This window comes from Larimichthys crocea, chromosome XII (assembly GCF_000972845.2).
Source record: "Larimichthys crocea isolate SSNF chromosome XII, L_crocea_2.0, whole genome shotgun sequence".
Taxonomy (NCBI): domain Eukaryota; kingdom Metazoa; phylum Chordata; class Actinopteri; family Sciaenidae; genus Larimichthys; species Larimichthys crocea.
The window spans coordinates 12,053,936-12,070,051 of NC_040022.1; the positions used below are offsets into that span (position 1 = coordinate 12,053,936).

The 16,116-nt window shown below is 38.6% G+C and overlaps 1 protein-coding gene across 1 annotated transcript; it reads left to right on the forward strand.

Moving 5' to 3' along the window:
• Positions 1 to 11,758: 11,758 nt before the first annotated feature.
• On the forward strand, positions 11,759 to 15,098 carry LOC109141591 (sterol 26-hydroxylase, mitochondrial-like). Its single transcript, XM_027285753.1, has 5 exons — positions 11,759 to 11,930; positions 12,340 to 12,522; positions 13,235 to 13,442; positions 13,564 to 13,779; positions 14,092 to 15,098. The coding sequence occupies exons 1-5, from the start codon at positions 11,763 to 11,765 to the stop codon at positions 14,280 to 14,282; spliced, it is 966 nt and encodes a 321-aa protein (XP_027141554.1). The 5' UTR covers positions 11,759 to 11,762; the 3' UTR covers positions 14,283 to 15,098.
• Positions 15,099 to 16,116: the final 1,018 nt, after the last annotated feature.

Consider the following 16,116-nt stretch of genomic DNA (forward strand, 5'->3'; position numbering starts at 1 on the left):
TTATATGTGTGTTTGCAGTAATAATGATCTACTGCCTCAGTATACTTGTTGTTGTGTGTTGTACAGTTAAATATCTATACTCTCGGGCTATACAACATGTATCGAACAGTAGACATCTTTACTGCAGACATACTGTGTGTGTGTTGCAGCGAAATATCTTCTATGCTCAGTATAGTTTGTGTGTGTGTGTGGTTGTACATAATACTATACTCTCGGGATATACAAATAAGTGTACAGAACAGTACGGACATCTTTATGCAGACATACTTGTGTGTGTACTGCAGTACATCCATGCTACTACTAGTATACTTGTGTGTTGTGTTGTGCTACAATACATATCTTCACTCTAATCGGAGATATACAAAGTATTTACGTAACAAGTAGACATACTTAATGCAGACATCACTGTCGTGTGTTGCAGTAAATCATGTCTACTACTCAGTATACTGTTTTGTGTGTGTGTAGCAGCGTGTCAGTAATATCTGACTGTCGGAAATTACAAACAGTATCTGAACAGTAGCCACTTTACTGCAGACATAAGCCTGTCTGTGTGTCTGCAAGTATACTTAGTCTACTACTAGTATCTACGTGTGTGTGTTGTGTGTGTGTGGTGTGTGTCGTGTGTGTACAGTTAAATATCGTTACTGATCGGAATATAAAACACAAAAACAGTATATGAACAGTAGACAACTTTACTGCAAGACATACTGATGTGTCTGCGTAAATATGGTCTACTGATAGTATAGTTTGCGTGTTGTGTTGTGTGTGTGTTGGTGTTGTGTGTACAGTAAATTATCTTGTACTTAGGAATATACAAACAGATTAAGACACAGTAGACATCTTTATTGCAGAACATAATGTGTGTGTCTGCAGTATAGTCTAATTCAGTCTCACAGTATACTGTGTTTTGTGTGTTGTTGTGTGTTGTGTGTACAGTAAATATTCTACTACTCGGGATATACAAATGGTGTATCAGAACAGTAACTCTTTATCTGCAGACATTACTGTCTGTGTTGTCTGCAGGTTAAAAGTTCCTGTTCAGTATACTGTGTGTGTGTTGTGTCGTGTTTGAGGTGACAGTAAATACTCTATTGCTCTGGATCATAACAACAGTGTACTGAACGTAGCCATCTTTACTGAGACGCATCTGTTGTGTGCTGCCAGTAAAGTGTCTACTCTCAGTTACGTGTTGTGTGTGTGTGTACAGTAAATATCTATCACTGCTCGTATATACAAAATGTAGTACGAACAGTGACATTCCTTTATTGCAGACATACTGGTCTGTGTGTCTGCGCAAATATGTTATGCTGCTCAGTTCTCTTTGTTGTGTACAGTAATATACTTTACTGCTCGGGATTACAAACAAGGTTTACAGACAGTAGACATCTTTACTGCACGCACATACTGTCTGTGTGTCTGCAAGTACACTATGTCTACTGCTACAGTATTACTGTGTGTGTGTGTGTGTATGGCACGCATAAATTATCTGTACTGATCTGACCATCACAAACAGTATCTGAACAGTAGACATCTTACTGCAGACCATACTTGGTCTGGTGTCTGCTGAGTAAATATGTCTACTGGTCACGTATACTGGTTGTTGTGGGGTTGTGTGGTTGTGTGTGTGTGGTGTGTGGGTGTGTGCGTTTGTGTACAGTAACATCTATACTGCTCGGGATATAAAACAGTACTGAACGTAGACATTTTCTTTAAGCACTTTTTTACATGAGAATGTCTGTGTGTCTGAGTAAAGTATTGTCTACTGCTCAGTAAGTGTGTGGTTTATGTGTGTGTGTCTGTGTGGCAGTAATATCTCTCTGACTGCTTGACATACAAACATTATACCGAACAGTATGAATCTTTCTTGCAGACATTACTGTCTGTGTGTCTGCAGTAAATCTGTCCTATCTCTCAGATACTGGGTGTGTGTGTGTCGTGGTCAGAAATTTGACGCTATGGAATTATACAAACACGTAGTGACTACAGTAGAATCTTTACTGAGAACATTACTGTCTGTGTGTCATTGCGAGTAAATATGTGCTGCTATCTTAAGTATTACTGGTGTTGTGTGTGTACAGTAAATAAAAGCATTTGTACTGTCGGGAATATACAAACGTATCTGAGACAGTTAGAACATCTTTACTGCCAGACCATCTGTCTGTGTTGCCCGTAATATATGTCTATACTCAGTATATGTTGTTTCGTGTGTGCTTACAGTATAATTTCTGACTATCAGGATATTACACATGTATACGACGCGTAGACTCTTATGCACGAACATACTTGTGTGTCTGCAGCTATATGACATCTACTGCTCAGTATACTGTGTTGTGTTGTGTTGTGTGTGTTGCTCAAGTTAAATCTATACTTCAGGGATATACAAATGCAGTTAGAACAGTAGACATCTGTACGCAGACATACTGTGTGGTGTGTCTCAGTAATCTATCTGTCTATTGTTTGTGTGAGTTATGTTTGTGTGTGTGTGTTTGTTGTGTACACGTAAATATCTATACTGCTCGGCTATATACAAATTGTATGACAACAGTAGACATCTTTACTTGCAGAATACGTCGTAAGTATTATGTCTAGCTAAGTTCAGTACCTGTTCGTATGTTCTAGTACACTTGTGCGTTGTTTGTTGTGCTGTGTGTACAGTAAACTCTATACTCTTGGACCATACAAACAGTATACTGAACAGTAGAACTCTTTACTGCAGACATACTGTCTTCTGTCTGCAGTTAAATGTGTCTACTGCTCAGTATACTGTGTGTTGTGTGTGTACAGTAAACTATCTGCCACGCTCGGGATATACAAACAGTGTACCTAACCAGTAGGACATCTTTACTGCAGACATACTTTCGTGTGTCTGCAGTAAATACGCTCTATGCTCAGTTTATTTTTGTGTGTGTGTGTGTTTGTGTGGTTACAGTAAATATCTATACAATCTCGGACATAACAAACAGTTGTAATGAACAGTAGAACCATCTTACTGCAGAATTACTGTTTGTGTGTCGCGCAAGTAATATGTCTCTACTGATTCGATACTGTGTGTGTGTTGTTGTTTACAGTCTAATATCTTACTGCCTTTAAACATTACAAACAGTATACTGAACAGTAGACATCTTTATGCAGAACTATCGTCTGTTGGTCTGCAGTAAATATGTCTCCTACTTAGTTTACTGTGTTGTGTGTGTGTGTGCTGTGTGTGTGTGTGTGTGTGTTTTTACAGTAAATATCTGACTGATCTGGAATACAAACAGTCTACTGCAAAGTAGACAACTTTACATGAAGGACAAATGTTCTGTGTTGTCTGTAGTAAAATATGTCTTGTTCAGTATACTGGGTGTTTGTGTGTGTGGTGTGTGTATGTGTGTTGTGTGTGTGTGTGCGTGAGTAAAAATATCTATTACCGCCTCGGGATATACAAACAGCTTCATACTGTGTGTGTGTGTACAGTAATTATCTGCCATGCTCGCGGGACTAACAAAGTAGTTACGAACAGTAGACATCTTTACTGCAGAATACTGACTGTGTGTTCGCCGTAAATATGTTGCTGCTCAGTACTGTGTGTGTGTACAAGTAATAGCTGTTACTGCTCGGGATATATACAAACCAGTTATACCAAACAGTAGGCACATCTTTACTGCAGACATACTGTGTGTGTGTCTGCATGTAAAGTTACCTGCTCAGCTATTAATGTGTGTGTGTACAGTAAATAGCTGTATGCCTCGGATATACAAACAGTATACAGAACAGTTAGACATCTTTACTGCAGACATCCCCCCCCCCCCCCCCCCCCCCCCCCCCCCCCCCTCCCCCCCCCCCCCCCCCCCCTCCCTCCTACTGTCTGTGTGTCTGCATTAAATATGTCTACTACTTAGTTACTGCTGGTTTCGTGTGTGACAGTAATATCTGTACTGATCGAATATACAAAACAGTATACTGAAACAGTAGAACTTATTTTTTTTATTTTTTTTTTTTTTATTTTTTTTTTTTTCTTTTTTTTTTCTGTTTTTTTTTTTTTTTTCGAGACATACTGTCTCATGTGTCTGCAAGTAAATATGTCTAGCTTAGTATACTGTGTGTGTGTGTGTGGTGTGTGTGTACAGCTAAATATCTGTACTGCTCGGGATATACTAACAGTGTACTGAACACAGTAGACCTCTTTACTGCAGACATACTGCCTGTGTGTATGCAGTAAATATGTCTGCGTGTTATGGAATTTCTCTTTAGGGTTCCACAGGCCAGTGTGAGCCTTGTGATCCACGGCAGTATTACACTGTTTGTCTTATGACTAGGTGCCACCATATCTCACTGTGGTGGCCAGGGTCGAAGGACCTGTTGCTGCCTTCCTAGTCAATATATAGATAGCTTGTTTTGCCGTTCCCAATCTGCGTAAGCGGACAATCTGTGTCCCCAGACTAGAATCTGTTGCAATAACACCTCCAAGAGTAAGGACATTCTCTTTGGCTAATTCTGGGGCGTTATAGTATTTGGGGTGTGATATTTGGGTTTAAAGTACTCTTCCACCATCACGAGTTCGTCAGAATGCGAGACCGACTCAAGCACTTCAGGTGTACTTTGAGAGTGTCTCTAGTTCTCCTTGGCCCAAGCGTCAAAATAATATACAGCTAAGACATCAGAGGCTCCTGACACACTTTCTTCCTCTGACCTCCACCATTGACCTTTGACTTCAGCAATTTCTCCACAACATGCTGCTCAGTATACTGTGTGTGTGTACAGTAAATAGCTGTACTGCTCGGGATATACAAACAGTATACAGAACAGTAGACATCTTTATATGACATGATACTGTCTTTGGTGTCTCAGTAAATATGTCTAATGCTCAGTATACTGTGTGTGTGTACAGTAATAGCTGACTGCTCGGGATATACAAACAGTATACAGAACAGTAGACATCTTTACTGCAGACATACTGTGTGTGTGCAGTATATATGTCTACTGCTTAGTATACTGTTTGTGTGTGTTTGTGTGTGTGTACAGTAAATATCTATACTACTCAGGATATACAAATGGTATACAGAACAGTAGACATCTTTATTGCAGACATACTGTCTGTGTGTCTGCAGTAAATATGTCTACTGCTCAGTATACTGTGTGTGTACAGTAAATATCTGTACTGCTCGGAATATACAAACAGTATACTGAACAGTAGACAACTTTACTGCAGACATATGTCTGTGTGTGTCTGCAGTAAATATGTCTACTACTTAGTATACTGTGTGTGTGTGTGTGTGTTGGTCTGTGTGTACAGTAAATATCTGTACTGATCGGAATATACAAACAGTATACAGAACAGTAGACATCTTTACTGCAGATCTACTGTCTGTGTGGTCTGCAGTAAAATGTTACTGCTCAGTATACTGTGTTGTGTTACAGTAAATAGCTGTAATGCTCGGCGATATACAAACAGTGTCACTGAACAGTAGACATCTTTACTGCAGACATACTGCCTGTGTGTCTGCAGTAAATATGTCTGCTGCTCAGTATACTGTGTGTGTGTACAGTAAATAGCTGTATGCTCGGGATATAACAAACAGTATACAGAACAGTAGACTCTTTACTGCGACATACTGTGTGTGTGTCTGCTGTAAATATGTCTACTGTTCAGTATACTGTGTGCGTGCAGTAAATATCTATACTGCTCGGGATATACAAACAGTGTACTGAACAGTAGACATCTTTACTGCAGACATACTGCCTGTGTGTCTGCAGTAAATATGTCTGCTGCTCAGTATACTGTGTGTGTGTGTACAGTAAATAGCTGTACTGCTCGGGATATACAAACAGTATACAGAACAGTAGACATCTTTACTGCAGACATACTGTGTGTGTGTCTGCAGTAAATACGTCTACTGCTCAGTATACTGTGTGTGTGTACAGTAAATAGCTGTACTGCTCGGGATATACAAACAGTATACAGAACAGTAGACATCTTTACTGCAGACATACTGTCTGTGTGTCTGCAGTAAATATGTCTACTGCTCAGTATACTGTGTGTGTGTGTGTGTGTGTACAGTAAATATCTATACTGCTCGGGATATACAAATAGTATACTGAACAGTAGACATCTTTACTGCAGACATACTGTCTGTGTGTCTGCAGTAAATATGTCTACTGCTCAGTATATTGTGTGTGTATACAGTAAATATCTATACTGCTCGGGATATACAAACAGTGTACTGAACAGTAGACATCTTTACTGCAAACATACTGTCTGTGTGTCACACTGGATCCAAATTTGAACTTTAAGAAACATGCTTAAAAAACAATTAAAACCATAAAGTACAACTAGCAAATTTTTGACAGAAACTGTCTCTCTTTGGACGCAGCCAAGACATTTATGCATGCTATGATTCTTTCCCATATGTCTAATTGTATTACATGCTGGGGATAGGCTGGAGAAACAACCATGTGACTTCTTAAATTCATACACAAACAAACTCTAAAAACTCTACACAAAAAGGCAATGCATTTCTATCACTGTAGGGTACTGGAAAAATACAATTTACTGAGCTTTGAGAATTTTAGATTATTCTCAAATTTAGAATATCCTCTGTACCAGATTGTACCATACCATTTTGGGGCTCTGCATTTGGGCAATCAGCCTTCTCTGTGAAAGCCACAACTCAGTGGAATGACCTACCTGATGATGTAAAGAGCTGCTCCTCCATCAGTACATTAAAAACTAAATTAAAAAGTCTGCTAAAGGATACTCAGCTCTGTAGCCACTGACATTGTGGGTGTATGTTATGTGCTATTGTGTGTAACTTTGTATTTTGTATTATCAGACCCTCCATGAATTCGCGATGTTGCAATTTGCAACTTCAACGCAACTTCAATTAATCCCCGTGAATTCAGGGCGGTGTTGCAATTTTAACCAATCACCGCGATTTTTCGCGCAGCCGCACTGTGCGGGAGGATCCCCTCGTGGGACCATTTCCTCCGTGGCGGTGCGCCGCGATCGGCTCTGGGTCGGCTTGGAAAGGCTCGGGGACAGCACCCTCCCACCCGAACCATAGACATATATATACATAGACGCCGCATTGAGTGGGTGGTCGTTGGTCACGATACATCAACGGGTCCGCCATATTGGAAATGGCAGGTCTGCCCGTAAACTAATACAAGGAAATGGACTGAACTTCATAAAGCGCCTTTCTACAAAGTTCTTTAAGTTAATGTCTCTTATACACCCATTCACACACACACACTAATATATCTAGGAGACAAACAGGCACCAGAAACAACGTATGTAACTTTTAAAGTGATGATTATAAATGTTTACTCCTTATGTAAGCACCATGTAATGGTGAGTGTTTACAGCTACTAATGTGTGTAACACTGTTACTGTGATGATAAATATTGAAATATTTATATCTAACATTTAATCTGTGTCTATAATAACCAGATCCTGAAATGTAGATGTGACATGAGGGTTTTCTGAATAAAGAGCATTACACGTGAACACATATACATACACACACACACACACACACATATATATATATATATATGTGTGTGTGTGTGTGTGTGTGTGTGTATATATAAAAAAACTCATAGAAAAACTCATGCAACATCAGCCATTTTAGGCCACAACTATTTCAAATTAGGCCCGCGAAATCCTGCTGGGACTGTATTATTTGTCCTGTCTGTTTTTTGCTTTGTACTGTTTGTTATTGTGCTGTAATATGTTTTAACTGCGTCTGCAGAAGGGACTGCAGATGAAAAGTAGCTGGAAGCTAACTCTGGTGCAGTACATCACATGTAATCGTTTATGTTTAATACTGTACATGGTCCTATTAAATAAATCAACTGAAATTCAAATGGATACATTTTAAACTAATGTTCCATCTCCACAGTGACAAAGAAGTCTGAGATTCTTAGCTCTGATTCGAAATATGGAACGGTCGCCATCTTTTTCCATAACATTTCATCGATAACTTTGCAAAAAATGATATCCTCCAATAAAATGAAAAGTATTTTTAAGTTACTACACAGGTCCCGGGATATTCAGTCAATTTTTACCATCTAATAATCGTTTTACACCGAGAAAACGTCGAGTGTCACCAAAAACTGTGTTTCTGTTGATTTTTTTAGCGTTATATTCAACAATTTACATTAATTAAATATTACTTTGTCCTGAAACTCATTTACGGGTTTCGGAAATATCTTTAAATACATTTGGCACAACATTAAAAGAAGTCTTACTGTAAAATTTAAGATCCACCGCCTGACACTGCTCAGCAGGGGCTCAGAAACAGGGGCTGTGTTTGAAGAAACTTTCCAGCAGGTCCATTTTTCTCTCTCTGGGTTTTTATTCAGCTCACAGTCCAACAGTTTCGTCTGCAGGAGAACTTGTCCAGTCCAGTCCACTTTTCCGACAGAGACCTTTCTCAGCAGCCTAACTCGTGTCCAGTCCAAGCTCGAATGAGCAGTTCCAGAGCTGCTTCGCGGTTCTGGACACATTGGCCACGCCCCTTTCTGTCTCCATGACTACCGAAGCACGCGCATTGGCGTGATGGAGGTGATACACGTGCAGCAGGTGTTTCTGTCCATAAGTGATGTGTGTGATCTTTGATTGGCTCTACAGACTGACAGAAACCCCTGATGTGTCAAACATATAAATCAGTCACTACTTTTTTTTCTCCAGATGACGTTTCTTTTATTCTTTTATTATTTATTTCATTTTATTTATTTCTTATCCACCTTGTGTACTGTGAATTACTGTAACAAGTGAAAGTGAAATCCCTGTGTGGGATCAATAAAGTATATCTTCATCTGGCTTTAATATACCTGACCTGAAGAGAGGTCTCATATCAAGATCTCGTTTTAAGACCTTTATTACTTGAGCTAATATGTCACTATTTTACTTTACACAATGTTGTTTGTAGCTTGTTAACTTATACATACATAGATAGATGATTCAAAAAATATCTCCACCATCATCGTACCTCTCTTTTTTTTTATTTCATATGCTGTAAGATTATGTTATGAGAGAGATCCTGACCCACGGTACATCTTGGAAAGTGACAAAGACATTGTAAAAGTTACAGACAGTGGGAGACAGAGGTTTTAACTTGTGGCAATGTTAACTGGCGACTGTCAGTCAAATACGACAGATGCTGAAAACAGGGAAAAGGGACAGAGCTGTCCCGGTTTCTTACTTGACTTGCACTCATATTTGTGTGAATGCATCATGTACTCTGTCTTGTTCACTTGTGTTTGTAAACAGGAAGATAGCAGGTTGGCTCTTCCTGCTAAAGTCTAATAAATAAAAAATCTTGAATACATTTTCTAAATGCGTCTTCAGTAAACATGTGTCAGAAGAAACATTCAGCCTTTTGAATGGCCTTATAAAAAAATAAAAAAAAGTTCACAGTAGTCCAACACGTATCATTGTGACAAAATAAATGAAAGACAAGAGCTATTGCAGCTCACTATGAACAAACTGAGGATTTCTAATAAAATAACATATACAGCAGACAGACTCTTAGAGTCTCTTTTTAACATAACCATGTTAACATGTGATCACACCTGGCTCTGTTCCTGCTAAAGTCTCTAAATTTCTAATACAAATATATACCTTCACATACATCTATGGAGCCTGCCTGAGTAAACGTGTCACCACACCACATTTATTTCCTTTGAATAGAAAAAAAAGAAGTAAGAACACATTGTACGGGATTTGAACATAACATTAACGCAGTTCACCGCAAGCACATTTGAGACCTTATTATAAAATACCATATACAGTATTCTGCTGTCTCTTTTTAAACACACCTGGCTCTGTTACTATATGAGCCCTTTGTGCAAATTGCTGACGGGGTCTCCGAATATTTCATATAAATATGTATGGTATAGTTGGTGTTGGAAACGCTCTCCCTGTGAATGTCTATTAAATGTCTGAAACATTTCCCATATACATCTTTGGAGCCTGACTGAGGTAGCATGTGTTGTGTTGAAGCACTGTTCAGCTTTTTCATATACAACATACAGTCTGCTGTGTCTGTTTTTCCAAGCCAGGAGACGGACAGTCAGATCAACTTGTGACCACACGGCTCTGTCACCCTATGCGTAACTTGCAGATACAAATGACGTACGGTATTTCATATTTGGTTGTGTACAGAGATTTAGTTTTAACACAAAGATCCATTACTGCAAGTGTATTTGTATTGTTTGTATAATTGTTGACAATAATTAAGATTTATATGGATATAATAGTTATTGTCAATATATAGCCTTGCTGAATACATTTATTATTTTGAGGAATGTAAGAAATCTCTGCTACCACTAGAGACTGTGTTCTACAATAGTGTTAATAAACTGCAGAGAAATCAACTTGCATATAAATACCACTTGGATATTTTACACAGACCCTGCCATTTAGAAACAAGTATTCCAAAATGCATATTTGAGGGCTACATTTTGAATCTGGAGCCATAGCTGTTGAATTTGTTTAGTCACATTGAAAGAGTGAAGTCTGAACATGCCACATAGCATGTTTCTTGAAAAGAACAAAAATAAATGTATGAAGTCCCTTCACTGCTTACAGTCTAACCAAAAACATGTCAGACAGTTGTTCACGTATTGAAGTGGTTAATCGGACACAGCACTTGGTCTCTCATCCTGATTCCACTTGAGTATTTAATTGACCACTTGACAGAACAGTATATAAGTAGGAGTTGAATTAAGAGAGAGGTTTTGACTGATATAGGTATAGTGAGATAGATATATATATAAAAAGAGATAGATATATATTAGGAGTGGGCGATACCACACTTTTAGGATTTGATTCAATACCAATACTATTTCTTGCATTTTCACCGATACGATACTGATAGTGATCATTTCTTACTGGCAATTTTTTTCAGTCAAAATATTATTACACTTAAGCAAGCAAGAACTAAATCTACAAAGCTGCTGGCCTATAGGTTAAAAAAAACTAATAAATTAATAATATTTATAAAATCATTTACTAAACCGATGAAATATAAGACAGAAGAGATACATAAATGCTTTTAAATACTATACAAAAATCTTAATTCTCAACCAGACATAAATAATAAGAATGAGATACTCTTATTGTTAGATTCTTTAAATTTGGATCAAGATCAATGGAAATCTCTCAAACTCTTTCATACTAGAACTGGATGTCGTCAAGGCTGCTCAATTAGCCCTCTCCTCTTTGTGATTTATTTGGAACCCCTGAGACAATGGATAAAACAAAATAAAGATATAAAGGTATAGACATAAAGGTGGATGAACAGAAAATCCTCACATTCAAATATGTTCCGGACCAAGCTGTTAGAGAACGTTTCAAATTTGACTGGGATTCAAAATCTACCTCAAGACTTGAAATCTATAAACTATGATCCATTTATTTCAAGAATAAAATCAGATATTACAAGATGAAACTTAAGTTTAGTTTTAAGGGTAGAAGTGATCAAAATGAATGTTCTCCCAAGGTTATTGTATTTATTCTAAATTCTGCCAGTAAAAGTAACAGATAAAGATTTTATAGAATGGGACAGATTCATCCCTCAATACATTTGGCAAGGAAAAAGACCACGGATAAGATTTAGAACTCTAACTGGCCGCATTACTGTTGCTTAAATGGTTAATGTTTCTGTGAGACATGCCCCCTCCCTGCTCTGCTTCACTCTTGGATGCAACAGCCCTGTGTATTTGCTTATCTGCCCTTGCCATGGCTGCATGGTTGTCCCAGAGTGTAATGTGGAGGAATGGCTCCTGGCTCTAGGAGGGTGGGAAGTGACTCCTCTGCGCCTGGGCAGCTCTATACCTTCCAGGACAAGCCTCAGACTGTAGAGGACCTCCCACGTGTCAGTTTCTTGGAGCTGATGTACAGACTGACTTTTCAGGGTTTCCTCAGCCGTATACATGAGCTACAGGTATGTCACAGTGTCTGGATGACACAGCAGGTCTGTGTCATCCAGTGTCTCGAGTACTGAAAAGCGATGCATAATAGAAAATGTCAGTCTGGTTGCCTTAACAACAGCTGCTTACAACAGTCTCAGCTGACTCTTACAAAGGAGAGGATTGTTTGCACTCTCTGCAGAACCACTTCTCTGCAAGGTGGACAGCATTTAGTCACACTCTCACTTGCTTTATAATGTCCAATCTATATATATATTTCATGTATATGGATTGATAAGACTGACATTAAAATTAACATGTTACAGACTGTTATGGAGCAACAGTTCAAGTTGTTATTTCTTCTTACCTCCTGTGTTACGTGATTCCTACACACAGATTTTTCTCTAAATCCATGTATCTTACATTCATTTTGCCCACCATTAGATCTATGAGAAACAGAGACACGGGCCCATATACAAAGACGCATTAAAGTCAGTGTGCATTACCACTCCAAAGCTGATGGAGGAAATCATGAGGAATGACGACAAGTTCCCTAACAGAGGAGACATGTCTCTGTGGCAAGAGCACCGCAACTTGAGAGGATTTGGCTACGGACAGAGTAAGGCCGCATATCCCATTTCCCTTCTACTGTCCCACTTACCTCATATTTCCCTCCCTGTCAGGTGAAGGGGATTTATTGTGAGCTGCTCTTGGCTGTCAAACATATTGGAGGGATTTGCATACATATTTAACCTGCTTTTTAACCTGGTTTTCACATGTTGTTTCAACAACCACCAACTAAACTAACTTTTACATTTATGCATGAGTCATCATGATCTCATGATATAATCTAAAACAAGGGACATTTCTTTAAATTGAGTACTTTTACTTAAGTAAAAGATCTGAATATTTCCTCTGTAGTATTCCATTGTAACACAGCCATCCTTAATGCTAATAAGTCAAAATGTCTGCTGTGAGAAAGCCACGACCTGTTGCTAATTGAGTTCTCTGTACCTTAGTTGAGCTTTGCTGTATGTTACTCTCTTAACATCACTCTAACATTGTTGGTCAATGTCAATCCCCTGATACCAACAGGAGGAAATGGTATAACATGTCAGAAAGTGGAACCTTAATACATTTTAAATTTCTTGTAATTTAAGACATGTCCTTTAGCTGAAAATAGAAATGATGGAACGATTGTAGAAAAATATACCATAGATGTTTACAACAAGAAGTAACCTATAACTCCAAGTAACACAGTATTCCTAATTAAGTCAATTTTGGCATTCAAATCACAAAAACACAGCTGAATACAAAACTCACATTTGGAAACCTAAAGAACGGAAAAATATTTATCAGCTTTGTTTCCATTGTGACTCTGCTGAACAAGCTCATGCTGCATCTGAAGGACTCTGCACAGTATGGCGACACTCTCAATGGCGTTGTTACAGACTTCATCAAGAGGATGTACTACTTGCGTCAATGCATCCCCACAGGATATTTGGTGACTAATATGGCCAATGAGCTCTATCATTTCTCACTAGAGGGTATGTAGAAATTATTAGAATTATAACGCACTGGTTGAAATTATGATTTTTTTTTATTAATTGAAAGAACGTTCTTGAACATATTTTTTTCTTATTTTAAATTTTAACCTTTGCCATTTAGCTATTGCCTCCATACTGTTTGAGACGAGGCTTGGGTGTCTGGAAAAGGAAATCCCTGCCGGTACACAACACTTCATCAACTCAATATCCAAGATGTTCTCCAACAACTTTGTTGTGATGTTGCTGCCCAAGTGGAGCCGCGGTATACTGCCCTACTGGGGGCGTTACATTGAAGGCTGGGATGGTATTTTTAGCTTTAGTGAGTGGCAGCTGAGGTGTTAACTAGGTTTTAATGATTTGTTATTTATCTGCTTATTACAACTACTTCAACAACTACTACTTTCACGATTCTGTTGCTCCACATTTATGATGACAGACTGACAGAAACAAGAGTAAAGATCAAGTAAACTCTCCTTTAAAGCAAGATTGATACCACTTAATCTACAGTTAAAGGTTATATATACGAAATTTAAATAAACATTTTTCCAAAAGTATTATTTATTACTATCTTTAACCTTTTATTTAATCTTTATTTTGTAAGAGTTGGAGTTCATCTTCCATTTCTGCACCTATTTTAGCTACGAAGAAGATGACAAGAAGATGGAGTTCATTCAGAAATGCTTGGATAACAACGAGGAGGTCAAAGGCGAATACCTAACATACCTCCTCTCAAACACTCAGATGAGCACTAAAAATGTGTATGGCAACATCACCGAACTACTTTTAGCTGGAGTGGGCACAGTAAAGAAACACCAGACCTTCACATCAACTGCAACTTGACCTCTGACAACATGCCTAAGATTCACCCTGAGGCCAAAGCGTTGATTATCAAGAAGCTAAAGACCAGATCCACTGCTGAGATGGTTGACACATATCAATGTGTCTCAGCGTCAAGTACAAAGAATAAGAAAAAGATTTGAAGACTCTGGAGATGTTTTTGACAAACCCAGAGCCAGCAGACCCCGAAAGACAACTGCTCGAGAGGACCGTTTGTTGGCTGGCACAGCTCCACCAGGCCTGGTCACCTCAACCCGGCCCCCGTGTCAACCCGAACAGTTTGTAGAGTTCTGTCTCGAAATGGCCTCCATGGTCGAATCAGTGCCCAGAAACCAGCACTAAACAAAAGGCAATTAAAAAAATGTGTGGCATTTGCCAAGGCCCACAGCCTGCTAAAAGGATGGATGCTGGAAAAGTAGCAGAAGGTGGATTTTTCAGATGAATCTTCAGTTTAATTACATCACAGCCGCCGCAAATATTGCAGGAGACCTAGTAGAGCCCACATGGACCCGAGATTCACTCAGAAAACAGTTAAGTTTGGTGGCGGAAAAATCATGGTCTGGGGGTTACATCCAGTATGGGGGTGTGCGATAGATTTGCAGGGTGGAAGGCAATATCAATAGCCTAAAATATCAAGAAGTATTAGCTACCTCTTACATTCCCAACCATAAAAGGGGTCAAATTTTGCAGCAGGATGGTGCTCCATCGCATACTTCCATCTCTACATCAAAGTTCCTCAAGGCGACGAAGATCAAGGTGCTTCAGGACCGGCCAGCCCAGTCACCAGACATGAACATCATTGAGCATGTCTAGGGTAGAATGATGATGTTATGCAACATATTTTTATATTTGATGTAAATTATTTGTTAAATTTTCACATTATTCTCTGTAGGCGACAAAACTTTTGTCTTGCCAAAATCTGAGCTTTCTGTGTTCATTGAATAATCAATCTTTCTTCTGTGAAGCAAATTTATTTTAGTACATTAAACATAATTTGGGAGGGTTTTAGCTTTCATATGAGCCATTTCTAAAACCAATGGATTAATTAAAAGTCACATTATAAGCTGTTGTTTCTACAAAATGGATAAGTGACAAGACTTTTGTCAGGGACTGTATTTTGGGTTAAAAGATAGACATAAAAATAATGGGTTAAATAAGCGTCTGGATGAATAACTCCAGTACCACTCCTGTGATCTGGATAAATCAAACTAATTATGCCAATTCTATTTTGACCCAGTGATTAATATGTCAAATCTTTTTACCCAGCTGATCAGGTTTTATGTTGATTAGGATGCAATGACCATGTTTACCCACCCGGGGGAGCACTCTGATTTTAAGAGAAACATTCCTACAAATTACAACTCTGGACTGCTTGGTGGAGTTCTGTGCCAATAAAGCTACTGAAAGTCTCCTCCTCCATAAAGTAACTCCACACTGACTGAAATGAATTAAATTCTTATATTAAGATTAATTATTGATTTTGCACAGTTACAGGGCACAGATCATATTCTCGTATCTGTAGAGACTCTGAAGAGAGACTCAGGCTGTTTCATGTGGAAGCTGACATGAACTCTGAAATCCACCATAAAGCTGCTCATGTCCACTGTCCCTGTCATGGGTGTCAAACTATATATTGTGGTCTTTAAAGTGACATGTGTGAACACCCCCCTGATACACAGCCTAACTTGGTCTGGTATGACCAGTAGCTTAAGGTTGCTAATATTATCTAACTGTAGCTGGAGTATGTTTTATGACACTTTCACCATGTGTTACAAAACAAAAAGGAAAAGTGAAATGAAATGTAAGCTCACTTTCAGACACGAGTCCCATGAGGATG

Coding starts and splice junctions, on each gene's coding strand:
- LOC109141591 (XM_027285753.1), top strand. CDS start 11,763: ATGGCTCCTGGCTCTAGGAGGGTGGGAAGTGACTCCTCTGCGCCTGGG. Junction 11,931..12,339: donor GCCGTATACATGAGCTACAG/GTATGTCACAGT, acceptor GCCCACCATTAG/ATCTATGAGAAACAGAGACA. Junction 12,523..13,234: donor GCTACGGACAGAGTAAGGCC/GCATATCCCATT, acceptor GGAAACCTAAAG/AACGGAAAAATATTTATCAG.